General features: G+C 41.6%; 1 protein-coding gene across 1 annotated transcript in view; it reads right to left on the bottom strand.

Moving 5' to 3' along the window:
* The window catches only part of IL21R (interleukin 21 receptor), a 52,406-nt gene that overhangs the window by 11,256 nt on the left and 26,945 nt on the right, over window positions 1-14,205 (bottom strand). The window contains 4 exon segments of the mRNA XM_044677318.1: window positions 6,230-6,314; window positions 9,010-9,094; window positions 9,885-10,059; window positions 11,613-11,764. Of these exon segments, the coding sequence (XP_044533253.1) occupies window positions 6,230-6,314; window positions 9,010-9,094; window positions 9,885-10,059; window positions 11,613-11,764 (497 nt within the window).

Genomic DNA, 14,205 nt, shown 5'->3' with positions numbered 1-14,205 from the left:
TTCTTCTTCTTCTTCTTCTTCTTTTTTCTTTTCTTCCTCCTCCTTCCTCCTTTTCTTTTTTCTTCCTCTTCTTCTCTTCCCCCCCACAAATTTATAGTAATTTCCCCCAGAAATTGTAGAATCTATAAAAGTCATCTCTAGGCAGCCATTATCAAGTACTCCCATTATGAAGGAAAAGAGAACGTTTCAACTTATGAAGACAAACAGCTGTGTGATAATTTGGGATCTCAGAGTCAAAGGTCACCTAGCCCTACTCCACATTTCCATTGAGGAAGAAGCTGATTATCCATTTTACTGAGGCCAAGTGACCTGGCCAAATCCTCTTAGCCAATAAGCAGCAAAACTCTAATTTGAACCCAGATCCCCGAATGTCTAATCAGCAGCACTCTTGCCACTGTGCCACAGGTTCAGCTCCTTGTACCATCCTCAGTCACCCTAGCAAGGGTATCTCTAAAACTCTTCCCTCTCTGGACAGATCATATTAACACTTATCCTGAAACATAGCTGCATTGCAGTAGTAAGTGTAGGTCCTGGGTTCAAGCTCTGTTTCTGACCACTTAGGAGCTTTGGGGTCCCAGAAAAGTCACTGAATGTCACTTAACCTAAGTTTTCCTATCCTCTCTAAGGCAGTTTCCTTATCTGCTAATTTGGAATAATTATTCTTGCTTTGAGAAGTAACAAGAGCTAGCCTCAGGTCAGAAAGATTTGAAATTCAAGTCCCACCTTCTACAAATATGGGCTGGGTGACCCTGGGTAAGTCACCTTCTTCAGTGCCTCAGGCAATCGCCCAAGACTGAAAGTTTCCAAGAAAGGCATCTTAGTGGAAGTCCTCACCAGGAAGTAGCTGATGAAATCACAAGTTTAAAAAAAAATATATATATATATATATATATATGACATATATATATATATGTGTATGACACACATATATGTGTGTGTATGTATATTTATCTGCAGTAGTCTGTTTCACTCCATTGCAAGGGCAATGTCTTATAAACAGATGTCTTATAATATAGGAAATGCTATTCTCACTTGTGGTTTTGTAAGAATTTTCAAGTCCTTTTTTCCTGTGTGCACCCATTAGTTCTTAGCTGGTTATTTACCAAATATACCACAACTTATCCCTCCATCCAAATGGATTTGGGATTTTCAAAGTAGTCATTGTGTGGAGCTGAGACACTTATTCCTGTAATGTGTAATTCCTTTGCTCCAAACTCTGGAAATTTCTCCAGGAAGATCATCTTTGGGAGAACCTCACTGGTAACAAACCTTCCTTTTTGGAGAGACTTTATGATTTTTGGAACCAGCCATAAAGTCTTTCTTCAAATTATACAACATCAAATGCTAGACCTTCAAGGAAAGGTAGATATTATCTAGCCCAACCCTCTCATTTTATTTAAAAGGAAACTGAGGTGGAGTCAAGTCTGATGAACAAGGTGGGTAACTGAATGGCAGAATATCATTTTTGGTAAAAGTTGAAGCATAACTCTAAAGTAATGAGGTAGATTTCTTGGTGAGATTTCATCTCCTGCTTCTTTTCTTTATGAATCCTACAATCCAGACACACTAGATGACTATCCTGAATGTGCTGCAATGTCTTTTATTTGCCTGGAACATCCTTCTACTCCTCCCCAGACTCTACCTGTTGTAATCCTGTCTAACCTTCAAGGGCCAGTTCAAAAGGCCGCCTATTCTATCAAGCCTTCCCTGATTGACCCCAGATAGATGTGACACGCTCTTCCCTCTTCTTCCTTCTTCCTTGTGTTGGAGTCAGAGAACATTGCTTTAAATACTAGCATACCACTTACAATGTGTAAGTCTTTGGACAAATCATTTATTCTCCCCAGACCTCAGTTTCCTCATTTGTTAAATACTGGACTGGATGAACTCTAAAGGTTAATTGTACCTCCAACTCCTTTGATGCCAAGCACTTCACAGCATTCAGTAAGGTGTCATGTATCTGGTGTCACATCATCTTTTTCTAATAGTTATATGTCTACCATTTTGTGCCCCACATTGGTCTACTAATATATCTTATTCATCTGATTCTCCCACAGCCCAGGACCAAGCACCCAGGAGTGAATGTTGGATGAATGAATAGAGTAGAACCAGCATAAGGAGGTCATCACTTTCTTTTTTTGTGGATGCCCAATGAGTGCTGCTCACATCATCTGTCTGGTTCCTCTACTTCCTGGAAATATCCATAGCAATCATGTCACCCAAACCTAAGTTCCCAATTAAGAAGGGACCTGGATATTGTGACTCAAAGAGGGGAAAATGAAATGAGCTTGGATTTGCCTCAGGTAGGAACAAAGCTGGGGACTCTTGGCCTAATGAACATAGGCATTAAGCCAGGAAAATTTGGTTCAAATCCCACTTCTTTTGTTCACTACTTGTGTAATCATGGGAAAATCACTAAGCCTACCTATGCCTCAGTTTCCTTAGCTCTAAAAAAGAGGGTTGGGAATAGATAACCTCTGAGGTTCTTTCTAGCTGAGCCTATGACCCTGGAGGAAGACTTCATTCCTCAACTGACCAGAATACCCGGCCTCTACTGCCTCCTTCTTCCAATTCTCCCCTAATCTCAATAGCTTGGCTACTAAAGCTTTTGCGTCCTTCTCTCGATAAGTTTATAATGAGCTCTCCTACTTCGTCACCATACCTTTGGCCCTTCTTATAGTGTAGCCCCACTAAGAGAGAGGGCTTTATCTTCTTTTCATAATGACACATGGTAGGTACTTTATAAATGGTTTGCTGATTGACTGATTGTCTCAGATTTTTTTTAAGTGCTCAAAAAGACAGAGATGATCTAGTCCAGAGTTTCTTAACCTTTTTTTTGTGTCCTAAATCCCACCGGTAGTCTGGGAAAGTCTACAGACCCCTTCTCAAGATGTTTTAATGTACAAAATAAGTACATAGGATTAAAAAGGATATCTATTATGTTGATATAAAGACATAATTTTTTCCTCTTATCCAAGTTCATAGACACCCCCCTACCCACTAAAGTCTATCCACAGACTCCCCAGGGATCCATGAAACTCAGGTGATGGATCCTTGATCAAGTTCAACATCCACATCCAATCAACCATTGGCTGCCACTTGTATCTGGTTATATCTGGGCATGAAAGACTTCATACAAGGGATACCTTCTAGGTAAGGCCAGGCTTTCCCAAAAAATCTTCTTCAACAGCAGTGGCTAGGAGCCCAAACATTCTACCATTCCCATCTTCTCTCCTTAGGGTTAAGGGATAAGAAGGTCTCTAATAATATTTCCCTATGTTCTCTGGGAGGAAAGGAAATGGCCAGACATGATCAGGAACTCCTCTCATTTGACAGTTAATGGCACTGAAGTCTAGAGAGGGTCTGTGATTTGTCCAAGGTCCCCTTGGGCCAGGTCCTCAAGCTGCTCTTTCCCTGAGCCTCCCCTCAGAGCTTTACCCTACCCTCACCCCAACCTTACCCAATTCCTTGCCATCCAGCTTGCCTAGCTCTCAAACCAGGAACCTATTTAGAAATTCCTCCTCCATGTGTGACCCTGAGCAAGTCACTTGACCCCCATTGCCTACCCTTACTACTCTTCTGCCTTGGAGGCAATACATAGTATTGACTCCTAGAGAGAAGGTAAGGGTTTAAAAAAAAAAAAAAGAAATTCCTCCTCCTAAAACCAGGCCCTGGGCTACCTCAGGAAGCATCTGCCCCTAGAGTATTGCTAGACAGCTGGGACAGAGATTTGGTATTTCCTCTGCAGAAAGTGCTGCCTTGACCCCAATTAAGGCATAGCCTCTAGAGGAGGAAATCACTCTGGAAACTGAGACCTGGCCCACAGCCTCTGACTCATCTTATGCTCAGCTGGGCCTATTAAAGACACGATTGTGTTTGTATCAGAATATGTGGTAAGTGTTCACCTCTACCTGGTAGCCCTGGTAGGGGCATAGGGACTCTCACACTCAGTGGAGCTGGCAGAGCCAATAGAAGCAGAATTAAGTGGGTCAAGTCTGTTTTTAGTTCTCGCTCCCTGCAATCTGGCGCCCAGAACTCTTCTGCTATTACTAGTCACCTAAATAATGTTAGTTGCCCTGGTGCACCCATGCCATCCCCACTTTCCAGGAGGTCCCCTGGACCTTTTCCTTGTGGCCCAAACACATCAAGACTCAGCTGAGCTCTCTTTCAGCTCCTCAGGTTTTATGGTCTGCCAGTCTATCCAGGAAACTACTTTGTACTAACAGAGGCATTACAGAACAAGCCTGAATGTTTGTTCTCTTCCCAGGAAAAATAGGTAAAATCTCATCTGGGATCTCCTCATGCCTTAACTCTAGGAGCGAAGGTGGGAATTGGTAGAAAGTTCAGGCCTACGGCTGAGAGCAGGGAAGAGATTTTTTGGGTAAAAATGACCTTGCCTGAAATCCAGCAGACATCCACTCTGCGAGGTCTGTCCTGCCCACATCTGGCTGGATACTAATGGTAGCTGGTGCCATAGTGGATAGGACACTAAGGTTTGAATCAGGAAGATACCTTCTTTCTTAAATCTCTCCCCCAATTCAATCTATTCTCCACTCAGCTACCAAAGTCATTTTTCTAGGTCTGATCATATCACTTCCCAGTCCTCTTCCATCTTCTCCATGCATACTCAATAAACTCCAGTGGCTCCCTATTACCAATTCTATAATCCTCTATTAGTATTTAGAGCCCTTTATAAGCTGGCCTCTTCCTACCTTTCCAGTCTTTTCTTACCCGTGTTTTCTGATCCAGTGACACTGGCTTTCTTAGTGTCCTTCACACCCAACCCTCCATCTCCACCCTGACTCATCTCTGCCTGGAATGCTCTCTCTTCACCTCCCTCCTGGGTTCCCAGACTTCTTTCAAAACTCAGCTCCTGCACCTTGTTCAGGCATTTCTTGGGTTCCCTGCCTCTCCCTCTTACTGCTGCTGGGATCTTTCCTCTGAGATCGTCAACATTTGCACTGAATATATTTAGTATGCACAGCTATTTTCTTGTTGTAAAGGCAAATTCCACAAGGGGACAGGCTGTGTTTTTTATTTTCAATGTATACCTGCCACAAAGTTAGCACTTAAGAAATTTTTGTTGACTGACTAAATGTTTAACTCTGGGTGAATCACTTAACCTTTTTCTGCCTCAGTGTCCTTTTTGGGGGAATAATAATAATGCCCAATTCACAGGGTTGTACAGATCAGATGAGATTATATAAAGTGCTAGATAAATGTTAGCTATGGCATCCTGGCTCCTCCCTTGCCCTGGAGCCATATTGGTAAACCTTTTGCACATGTGCTGGAGAGGGCTGCTCTCTTCCCCCTCTCCACCTCCCCTAAGGACATTTTTCACTTCACCCCCCTACCTTCTGCCCAGATACCCAATGGGAGCACTTCCTCTCCCCTGCCTGGGTAAGGGGGCAGCTCATATGCAGCATGAGAGTGCAGTTTGGGCACTCAGTCTCAAAAAGTTCACCACCACTGCTCTAGAGGATCCAGGAGACCTTGGAGGATAAGGAAGGAAAGTTTCCACCACCTCCTTCCTCCTCTCCCAGTCATAGCTGGGGGAATACACTAATAGGTCAAGCTAAACCTGCTGGCAGAGATTTCTGGGAGAACAGGATGGCAACTCCTGGCAGTCCTGTAGGGAAGGAGGCTAGCAGCTCCTATCACTTGACCCCAGTTATAGCCCTAAAAGTCTCCTGTCTCTAGTGCTCTACCCTAACCTCAAAGGAAGGGAAGGCTGGGGTGAAGCACCTAAGAAGGAAAGCCCAAGGAAGGGAAGAGACGGTCTTCTCCTCAGGAGATGTTAAAGAACAGATAGAAATTAGTATGGAGTAGAAAGAGACCTGGCTTGAGAGTCAGGAGAATGGGATTCTACTCCAGACTCTGCCTCAGATTTATTACATGGCCTCAGGTAAATCTCTCTTCCCCTCCAGTCCTCAGCCACCTCATCTACAAAATAAGACATTTAGATTAGGTGACCCCTAAGGTCCCTTCCACTTGTGGCACCCTGTGCCCATGGAGGAAAAGGGAGAGAATATATGGTTTTACCTCCAGAGTCTTTTCAACCAGGCTGTTATTTTCCATGTGTAGCTTCTGAGTTCTTGCCACCCAACCCAACCCTGCCATGGGAGCTCATCATGGAGAACAAACCCATTCCTCCCACCAGCTCCTGGCCCCTGGAAAGTGTTTGCTTCCTTTTCTGACAAGGTTATCTGTAGTTCTGAGTCACCCATACCTTAAAGTTGCCCTCATGGGCTGAGTACAGGGGCTGAAAGAAGGACGCGGGGTTGGGTACCAGCACCCACATCTTCTTCCATAGCCTGAAATGTCAGAGAGAGAAAGAGAGAGACAGAAACAGACAAAACAAAAAAACAACAACAAAAAAAACAAAACCAGGGTCAGGGCTGTTAGAGGATAGGTGGGCCCATGGCCTCTGTCAGATTGGCTAACTCAGCTCTACTCTGCCCAGTTCCCACAGAAGGACTGGTGTGGCACCCAGGTCCCTCCTTGCCCCAAGAGAATGTCCAGTGGAGCTCTACACAAAAAGGGAGATTGGCTAGTGCTTCCCCAATTCCACAGAGGATTGATTGTTTAGCCCAGCCACATGTAACTCTGACTTGATAAGGATTGACCAGCACCTTAAAGGAGGGATGGACCCACCTACCTAATGGTTCTGAACTACTTGATCTGTCCCCCACAGAAGGATTGTCGAGCCCAGTCTCACTCTTACAGAAGACTAGTTTAGCCCAGCTGCCTTTAACAGTTCCCCCAAAAGGTTGGATCAGCATTGGCCAGCCAAGCTTCACTTCCAAAGAAGCCCAGCCATATCCAGTCTTAGCTGCCAAGCAGAGCTGACCAGCTCTACCCTCCAGGATCAAGATAGTCTGTATATTGGAGGGTGTCTCTGAAAAAGCATACAAATTGCTCTTCTCTGACAAACTTGGATATAATGTACAGTGTACCTTCATGAACTCTGCATTCCATTATGCCATTTGCTTAATATCCTTCCTTCCTTCCTTCCTTCCTTCCTTCCTTCCTTCCTTCCTTCCTTCCTTTTTTCTCTCTCTTTCTATCTCTTTTTCTTTCTTTTTCTTTCTCTCTTTCTCTTTCTTTCCTCTTACCTTCCGTCTTAGAATCAATACTATGTGTTGGTTCCAAGACAGAAGAGCAGTAAGGGCTAAGCAATGGAGGTAAGTGACTTGTCTAGGATCACACAGCTAGGAAATGGTCAGATTTGAACCCAGGACATCCCACCTCATTCTCTAGGCCTGGATCTCAATCCACTGAGTCACCTAGCTGCCTGCTATATCTTTTTTAATTAAAAAAAAATCAAATTCTCAGTGACTAATGATCATTCTGCTGGCTTATTCTGGTTCATCTCCAAGGACACAGGTATGGTCCTTGCCAGCACTCCAGTTTCTTCATCTCTCAAATGAAAATGAGCCTTGCCTAGGCCAAGACAATGTTAAGGAAGGGACCTTAGAGATTCTTCTTTTTCCAACCCAATTATATTACACAGGGAGAAACTGAGGTCCATAGAATGGAAGAGGTCCCCCCCCCCAAAGTAATATATTAAGGTAATGGTGGACCAGATTCTAGGATCAAATGAGATAGTATTTGTAAAAAGTGCTGAGCACAGTATTTAGCACTCTATAAATATTTTTCCCCTTCTCTCCCCTTTAAAGCCCTTTCACATTCAATTACAATAAACACTTATTAAGTGCCTATTTTGTACAAAGTCCTTGAATACACTCCCGCCCCAATTCTGGCTTCTTCCTTCTCTAATGTAAGCTCTTTGAGGAAAGAGATTATTTTGTTTGTTTATTTTTTAATCTTTTTATCTGTCTCCTTGGCACCTTGGACAGTACCTAGCATATAGTAGGGGCTTATTTTGATAAATTCTCCTTGAACGAATGAAAGTGTTTTTTGGAAACTATAAAGCATGATACAGATGTAATATACTGTTACTGTTGGTATTAAATATCCTCTCAGGGTCTTTTAGCTCTAATATTTTCATCATTGTCTTCCTTCTATCTATTCTGCTATTTCCATTTCAAACTGAATATCTTGGAGCTATCTCATATTGATCATGCTCATCATTATTTTTACCTCCAAACCCTCCCCTCTTCCAACCACTTCTCCCACCATTCTTCCAGTGTCCCAGCTTCTTAACATTTGTACTATCAACTCCTCACTTGCCCTCACCCCACATTTCCCATCAGTTGTCACATCTTGCCCTCTTCTACCTCCACAATATTTCCCACATCTATCCCATTCTTTCCACTTTATTTCAGGCCTTGGTCACCCCTCATCTAGTTCATCCTCCTCCTCCTGTTTGGCATCCCCTCTTTAAGCCTCTTCCCATTTTAGTCCAATATCCAGAGTGATTTTCCTTAAGCATGGATCTGACTATGGTATTCCTCTACTCAAAGGCTTCTTACTCTTTCTAGGATAGAATCAAATCTCCCCTGTTTATCTTTTACAACCTTTCATAGATTTGGCCTGGTCAACTTTCTGACCTCATGGACATTGCTCCTTATCACAAACTCTGCAATCTACTCAAATTGGCCTTCTCTATGTTCTTCACACACTCCTTCTCTCATCTCCATTGACTCTGCCACACATTCCTGAAATGCTTTCCTTCCTCCAGTTTCACAGAGGCAATCCCTCTTCCTTCAAGATGCAGCTCAAGCATTACCATCCATGTGAAGCCTTTCTTTCCTTTTGCCTCCAAATAATTAGAGCCTTCACTTCCAAATTATCTTATTTTTAAACCCTTGTATTTTTTCGGTATATACTTATCTATGGTTGTCCCCCCCATCCAAATGTAAGCTTCTGCAAGTGGAAATTGTTTCACTTACATTTGTCTCCCCTGAGATTAACCCGGTGCTTAGCATAGTATATGTTTAATAAATGCTTTTTAATTGATTAGTCGGTCTATGCCAGATCTTTCCTCAGCTCCCATACCCCCCCAGCTCCCACCCCCATCTTTCCAAGAGGCCCTGGATTTCTCACCTTTGTGTCAGTTTCCAGCCAGCCAGAGAAGCAAATATGGCCACGAGGAGTGAGATGGGGAATAGCCAAGATTTAGATTTCTCTTCTTCATGGGGAATGAAATAAATTGTATCAGAATTCAAGAACTTCACCTGAACTGGGGAAAGAGGATGGTGTGGAAAAATGGGCAGGAGCAATAATGAAGGAAAGGTAATGTCAATGGAAAATGGTGGCACAGAAGAAGGAGGAATGAGAATAGAGGTCTTTTACTACCCAGGGATCTTTCCTCCCCAGTTAGACCATAATAAGCTTTGTCTTCTGGATATGACTTCCACCTACTAGTCCATGCTATTTATTCCTGAGTCCAGAATAGCCAGGATTAGGAAAGTATTCTTGACTGAATTGACAGTTAGCTCACTTACTCATTCACTTAATGGACTTCCTTTTTGGCTGAGTAAGTGACAGAGTAATAAAATGATTGATTGATTGACTGACTGATTGATTGACTAATTAACTGATAATGAATAACTTCCTGACTGACTGGCTGGCCAGGTGAGTGAATAAGACTAGCTAGTTGTCTGACTCATGAAATACTTGACTTTCTAGCTAACACTGCTTAAATGAATGATTTATTGTTTGAGTTAGCTACTGGCTGACTGGCAGCCTTAAAGAGTGACTGACAGATGACAGCCTGAGTAAGTGACAGACTGAATGGCTGACTAGCTGGTTGACTGATCAGTTGATGGACTGGGGTCCATACAATTAGAAGTATGCTTAAAGAATCTTGGGGTTTCTGAATTCAGAAAATTTGACCCAGGAAGACTAAGGTCAGGATGATGGCCCAGAACATGGTGCTCCTGGCCAGGGAAGAAGGGATCCGTTGGCTTCATACTCACCCACTGGTTGTGTCCTGAAAAAGGTGGAATTGCTCCACTCACTCCAGATCCCACTGTAGAGTGGTGACTGGGGCCGAGCTCGAACTTGTATTTCATAGACTGAGTCCTTCTGGAATTCCGAGGAGAGGAGTGACACTGACTTCAAGTCAGGTGATATGAACTTGGTCTTCTGAGTCTGTCAACACATGTAGGTAGAGTTGTGGGGCTAAAAGAGATCTCAAATGCTTATCCAATCTAGTCCCCTGCCTTAGTAAAGTTATTCTACTCATACCGAAACATATTTAGGTTAACTATGAAGGTCTCTAGGAACATGCAGGTGCTTGTAACTGCTTACATCCTTCCTCCTTTGCATTCAAAAGGAGTAGATGGTATATAGTAGATAGAGCACTGAACTGAAAACCAGGAATACCTGCCTCAAGCCCCACCTCAGATACCAATTGGCTGTGTGACCATGGGTGAGTCATTTAATTTCTTAGAGTTGTCCTAGGCAATTCTAGAAGACTAGAAGTTGTAGAGAAGGTTAGTACCTATATTAGTAGAGTAGAAATTTCCTCACTTGGAAGTTCCCTCTATCAATGAAGTCACAGGTTGAGTCCCTACTCCAGCTCTAAGCTGGAGTCAGGATTGCTGGGTTCTAGTCCTTGCTTTTGCCATTTCATATGCACTGAACCTACCTATCTTCTCCAAAAGACTGGGACTCACCATTGAAGAACATCCACTGGTTACTTTCAGAAGGTGTAAACAAAAATGTCAGAATAAACTAATAATCTTCCAGAGTAAATCAATAGTTTTGAAGGTTTCTACTTCCTTACACAAGTCTCTTCTGCCTTTCTATTTCTCTTTCAACCAAATTTGGCACACATTCCTAGAACTCTCATTTGGGATTTTTCTAGTTCATAATGGATACTTACGGAACCCTCTTGACTGTAAATCTTCCAGGTCCCCTTTAATGGACACTTCTGGAACTCTGTTGTCCATGATTATTTTGTAGCTATTTCATATGTATTTTGTTTATGCCTGTTGTCTTCCTAAACTGATTATACACTCCTTGAAAGCAGGGACTGTTTCAATTTTGACTCTGTATCCAACTCCTAGCACAGTGCCTGGCATATAGTAAGTACTCACGATTCTCGTTGACTAATAATTTGCTCAGAAATCTTCAGTGGATCCCTATTGCCTCTAGAATCAATACAGTCTCCTCAATCTCCAACAGGCTTCCTACCTATTTATTATTCCAGACTTAGTTCATCTTACTTCCCTTCACACACTCCCCCTACATTACAGTCAAACTGACTCCCTAATTCATCCCCAAATTTGACATTCAGGCCCACAATCTTGATGTCTTTGCACCAGCTGGAATCCATTCCCTCATCATGTCACCTTTTGGAAGCCTTAGAATCTCACTAAGCTCGCCTTAGAATCCCTCAAGGCTTGCCTCAGATGCCACCTCCTATTCAAAGCCTTTCCTGATCTATCTAATTGTTGGTGACCTCTCATTCCTCAAATTATCTTGTATCAGCTTATTTGTATACACATGATACCTCCCAGTAGATTGCACATACCTTGAGGGCAAGGACTATTTCATTTTTATCTTTGAGTCCCCAGAGATGACTAGCCCAGTACTTAATAAATGTGTGTTAAAATGCATTGAATCCTAAGATTCCTTTTGGCTTTGACATTTTACATTCCGTGAAAGGCAATCACCATTCTCTCTGGAAGACTTCTTACCTTCCAGGAGTCTTGTTGTTTTTTGTAGCGTAGCTCATATTGTAGCTTGTTCTGTAATGGGTAGTAAAGAGGATCTTCATAGAGGGTTTTCCAGGAAATGTTATAATCTCCAAAATGGGTTACAGTCACATTGAAAGGGGGATATGGCTTAACTGGGAAGAAAGAAAGGTACATTCATAGGTAGATGAACATTCTATAAGAAAGAAACAACATATACATATAAATAAATATAAAATACATGCAGAAAAAATGTAAAGTAATTTCAGGGAGCTTGAGGAAGAGAGTGCAACTAGAGGAATACAGAAAGCCTTTTTACAGGTGGTAGCATTTGAAGTGAGCCTTGAGGTGATTTATAGAGTCTAACAGGCAAAAGTGGGGAGAGAGAGGATCTTAGGAGTAGAAGTCTACTATAATATCCACGCATGGGAAAAGAAGATGGCACATCATGTATGAGGAACACCAGGAATGACAATTTAATTAGACCATAGAGTGTTGATGTGTAAATGGCCTGGAAACATGGATTGCAGCCAGATTTCAAAGGGCTTTAAATAACAAACAGAAGAGCAAATTGAAAGGACATTATCCTCATTCCTCAAAGAACATTTGTGGGATTAAGTAATTTTATGTACATCACCTTAAAATTCTCTAGTCTCAGTTTTCTCTTTTGAGAATGAGAGGATGGGACATGATGATCTCTAAAAATCCTTCCAGCACTTAGCAGAGTGTCTAGAATATAGTAGATACTTTATAAATGTTCATTGACTGCAGTTCTGACGGTAGACAATATCATTAGCCTACTTTGCTTACTTTTTATTTTGGCTCAAATTTATTTTCATTCTGAGTCAGCAAGAATTTGGGGACTGTGGTAAGTGTGCTATGTATCCCAATTTCCACAAGTGTCTGTTGGATGGTGCTCCTAAACTGGCTTTGGGGAATACAGGATACTCATAAGGGGTTAAATAGGAGTTACAAGGAACTTCTAACCCTATCAAATAAATTTTCTAGGATGATAGAATGAAATTCATTCTCAGATACAGAGTTAAAAGAAAAGACTTAACTTAGCTGGAGAGTTTCATTTTTTTTGGTCCCTTAGCTCGATGAAATGGCTCATAATCCTGGCTATAATTAAAGAGAGGTTAGGCTGACATTTTCAGGTAAAGCCTTGCTTATCACTGAACCCTAGCAGATGGGAGCAGAGATAGCCATCAGATGCCCCTATCAGATGAAGTTCAGAAATCGGTAGCAGAGAGTTTAGTGACTGTGTGCCTAGTGTAGGTAGCCAATAGCAACAGCAGAACAATGCCAGGAGAGATGGCATGATCCATAGCAATGATGAAGTTAGCACAGCAATGACATCAAAGAGTTAAGTGAAGCCCTCACCAGAGGATATTATTAATCCTATAAGAACAAATGTCAGTTGCACTAGCTTTACAAGTATTCCCTCTTTGTGTGCCTTCTGGTGTGTTTTGGCTGAATACGTTCCTAGTATGTGCTTCTTTAATCATGATCTCTTATCAATGTGTTCCCTCTCAGTCTGCTCTCTATACTGCCCCAGATCAAGGGTTCTCCTTGTATTTATTTATGACCTTCTTTATTGGGAGAATGTACCCCCAAGTACATATACAGGGAGTCTTCACTCATCATTTTATTGGCTATGCTGTTTAAATAAATACCTTTTGTTTGAACTAATATATCTTCTGGATGGTTGGTAAAAAGAAAGCACATTGGTAGGGGCTTATAACTCTGGTTTTGAGTGAGTGTTGATCCACAAATTACCCTAAACGGAGCAAACAGCAGTCAGTGTAAAAGGAGGTGCTCTAGGGGCTACAGAAATAGAAAAGATCTAAGAGCTTACCAACCAGAATGTTAGAACTGGAAGAGACCTTAGAAAATAGAATGCTAGAATAGCAGTTCTCAAAAGTGTGGTCCGTGGACCACTGAGTATCCCTAAGACCCTTTCAGAGGGTAGTGAAAGGTCAAATACTAAGATATTATTTGCCTATTAAAAATTCCTCCCTTTTCTAACTACATATCTTTGGAAGATTAGATTTTCCTCATGCACATCAACCAAAACAACCTAGAGCAACAGATTGGATGCAGAAGCAAATATGAGAAATCAGCTGTCTTCCATTAAGCCAGACATTAAATATGTAAAACAATACCACTATTCTCAATAAATTTATTTTCTTTTAGAAAATATATTTTTCTTAAAATATGCTTTTTATGCTGACTTTAATGGATTTATTATCATGATTTAAAATGAATAAAGACATAAAATCATCAGTTTTAATTTCTAATACAATAAATATCGATAGAAATAACTCACATAAATACAAACTCTTTTGAGTCTCAAATAATTTTTAAGAGTGTGAAAGGGCCAAAAAGTTTGAGAACTGCTGCTTTAGAGCATAAAATATTTGATCTAGAAGGAGATTTGGTGGTCACCTAACCTAACATCTTCATTTATAAGTGAGGAAAGAAAGAAAGGAAGGAAGGAAGGAAGGAAGGAAGGAAGAAAGAAAGACTGAGAAAGAAAGAAAGAAAGAAAGAAAGAAAGAAAGAAAGAAAGAAAGAAAGAAAGAAAGAAAGAAAT

This window comes from Gracilinanus agilis, chromosome 1, assembly GCF_016433145.1.
Source record: "Gracilinanus agilis isolate LMUSP501 chromosome 1, AgileGrace, whole genome shotgun sequence".
NCBI classification, from domain to species: domain Eukaryota; kingdom Metazoa; phylum Chordata; class Mammalia; order Didelphimorphia; family Didelphidae; genus Gracilinanus; species Gracilinanus agilis.
Note: the sequence above shows the minus strand (reverse complement) of the source record. Positions and strands in the feature narration are given on the sequence as shown.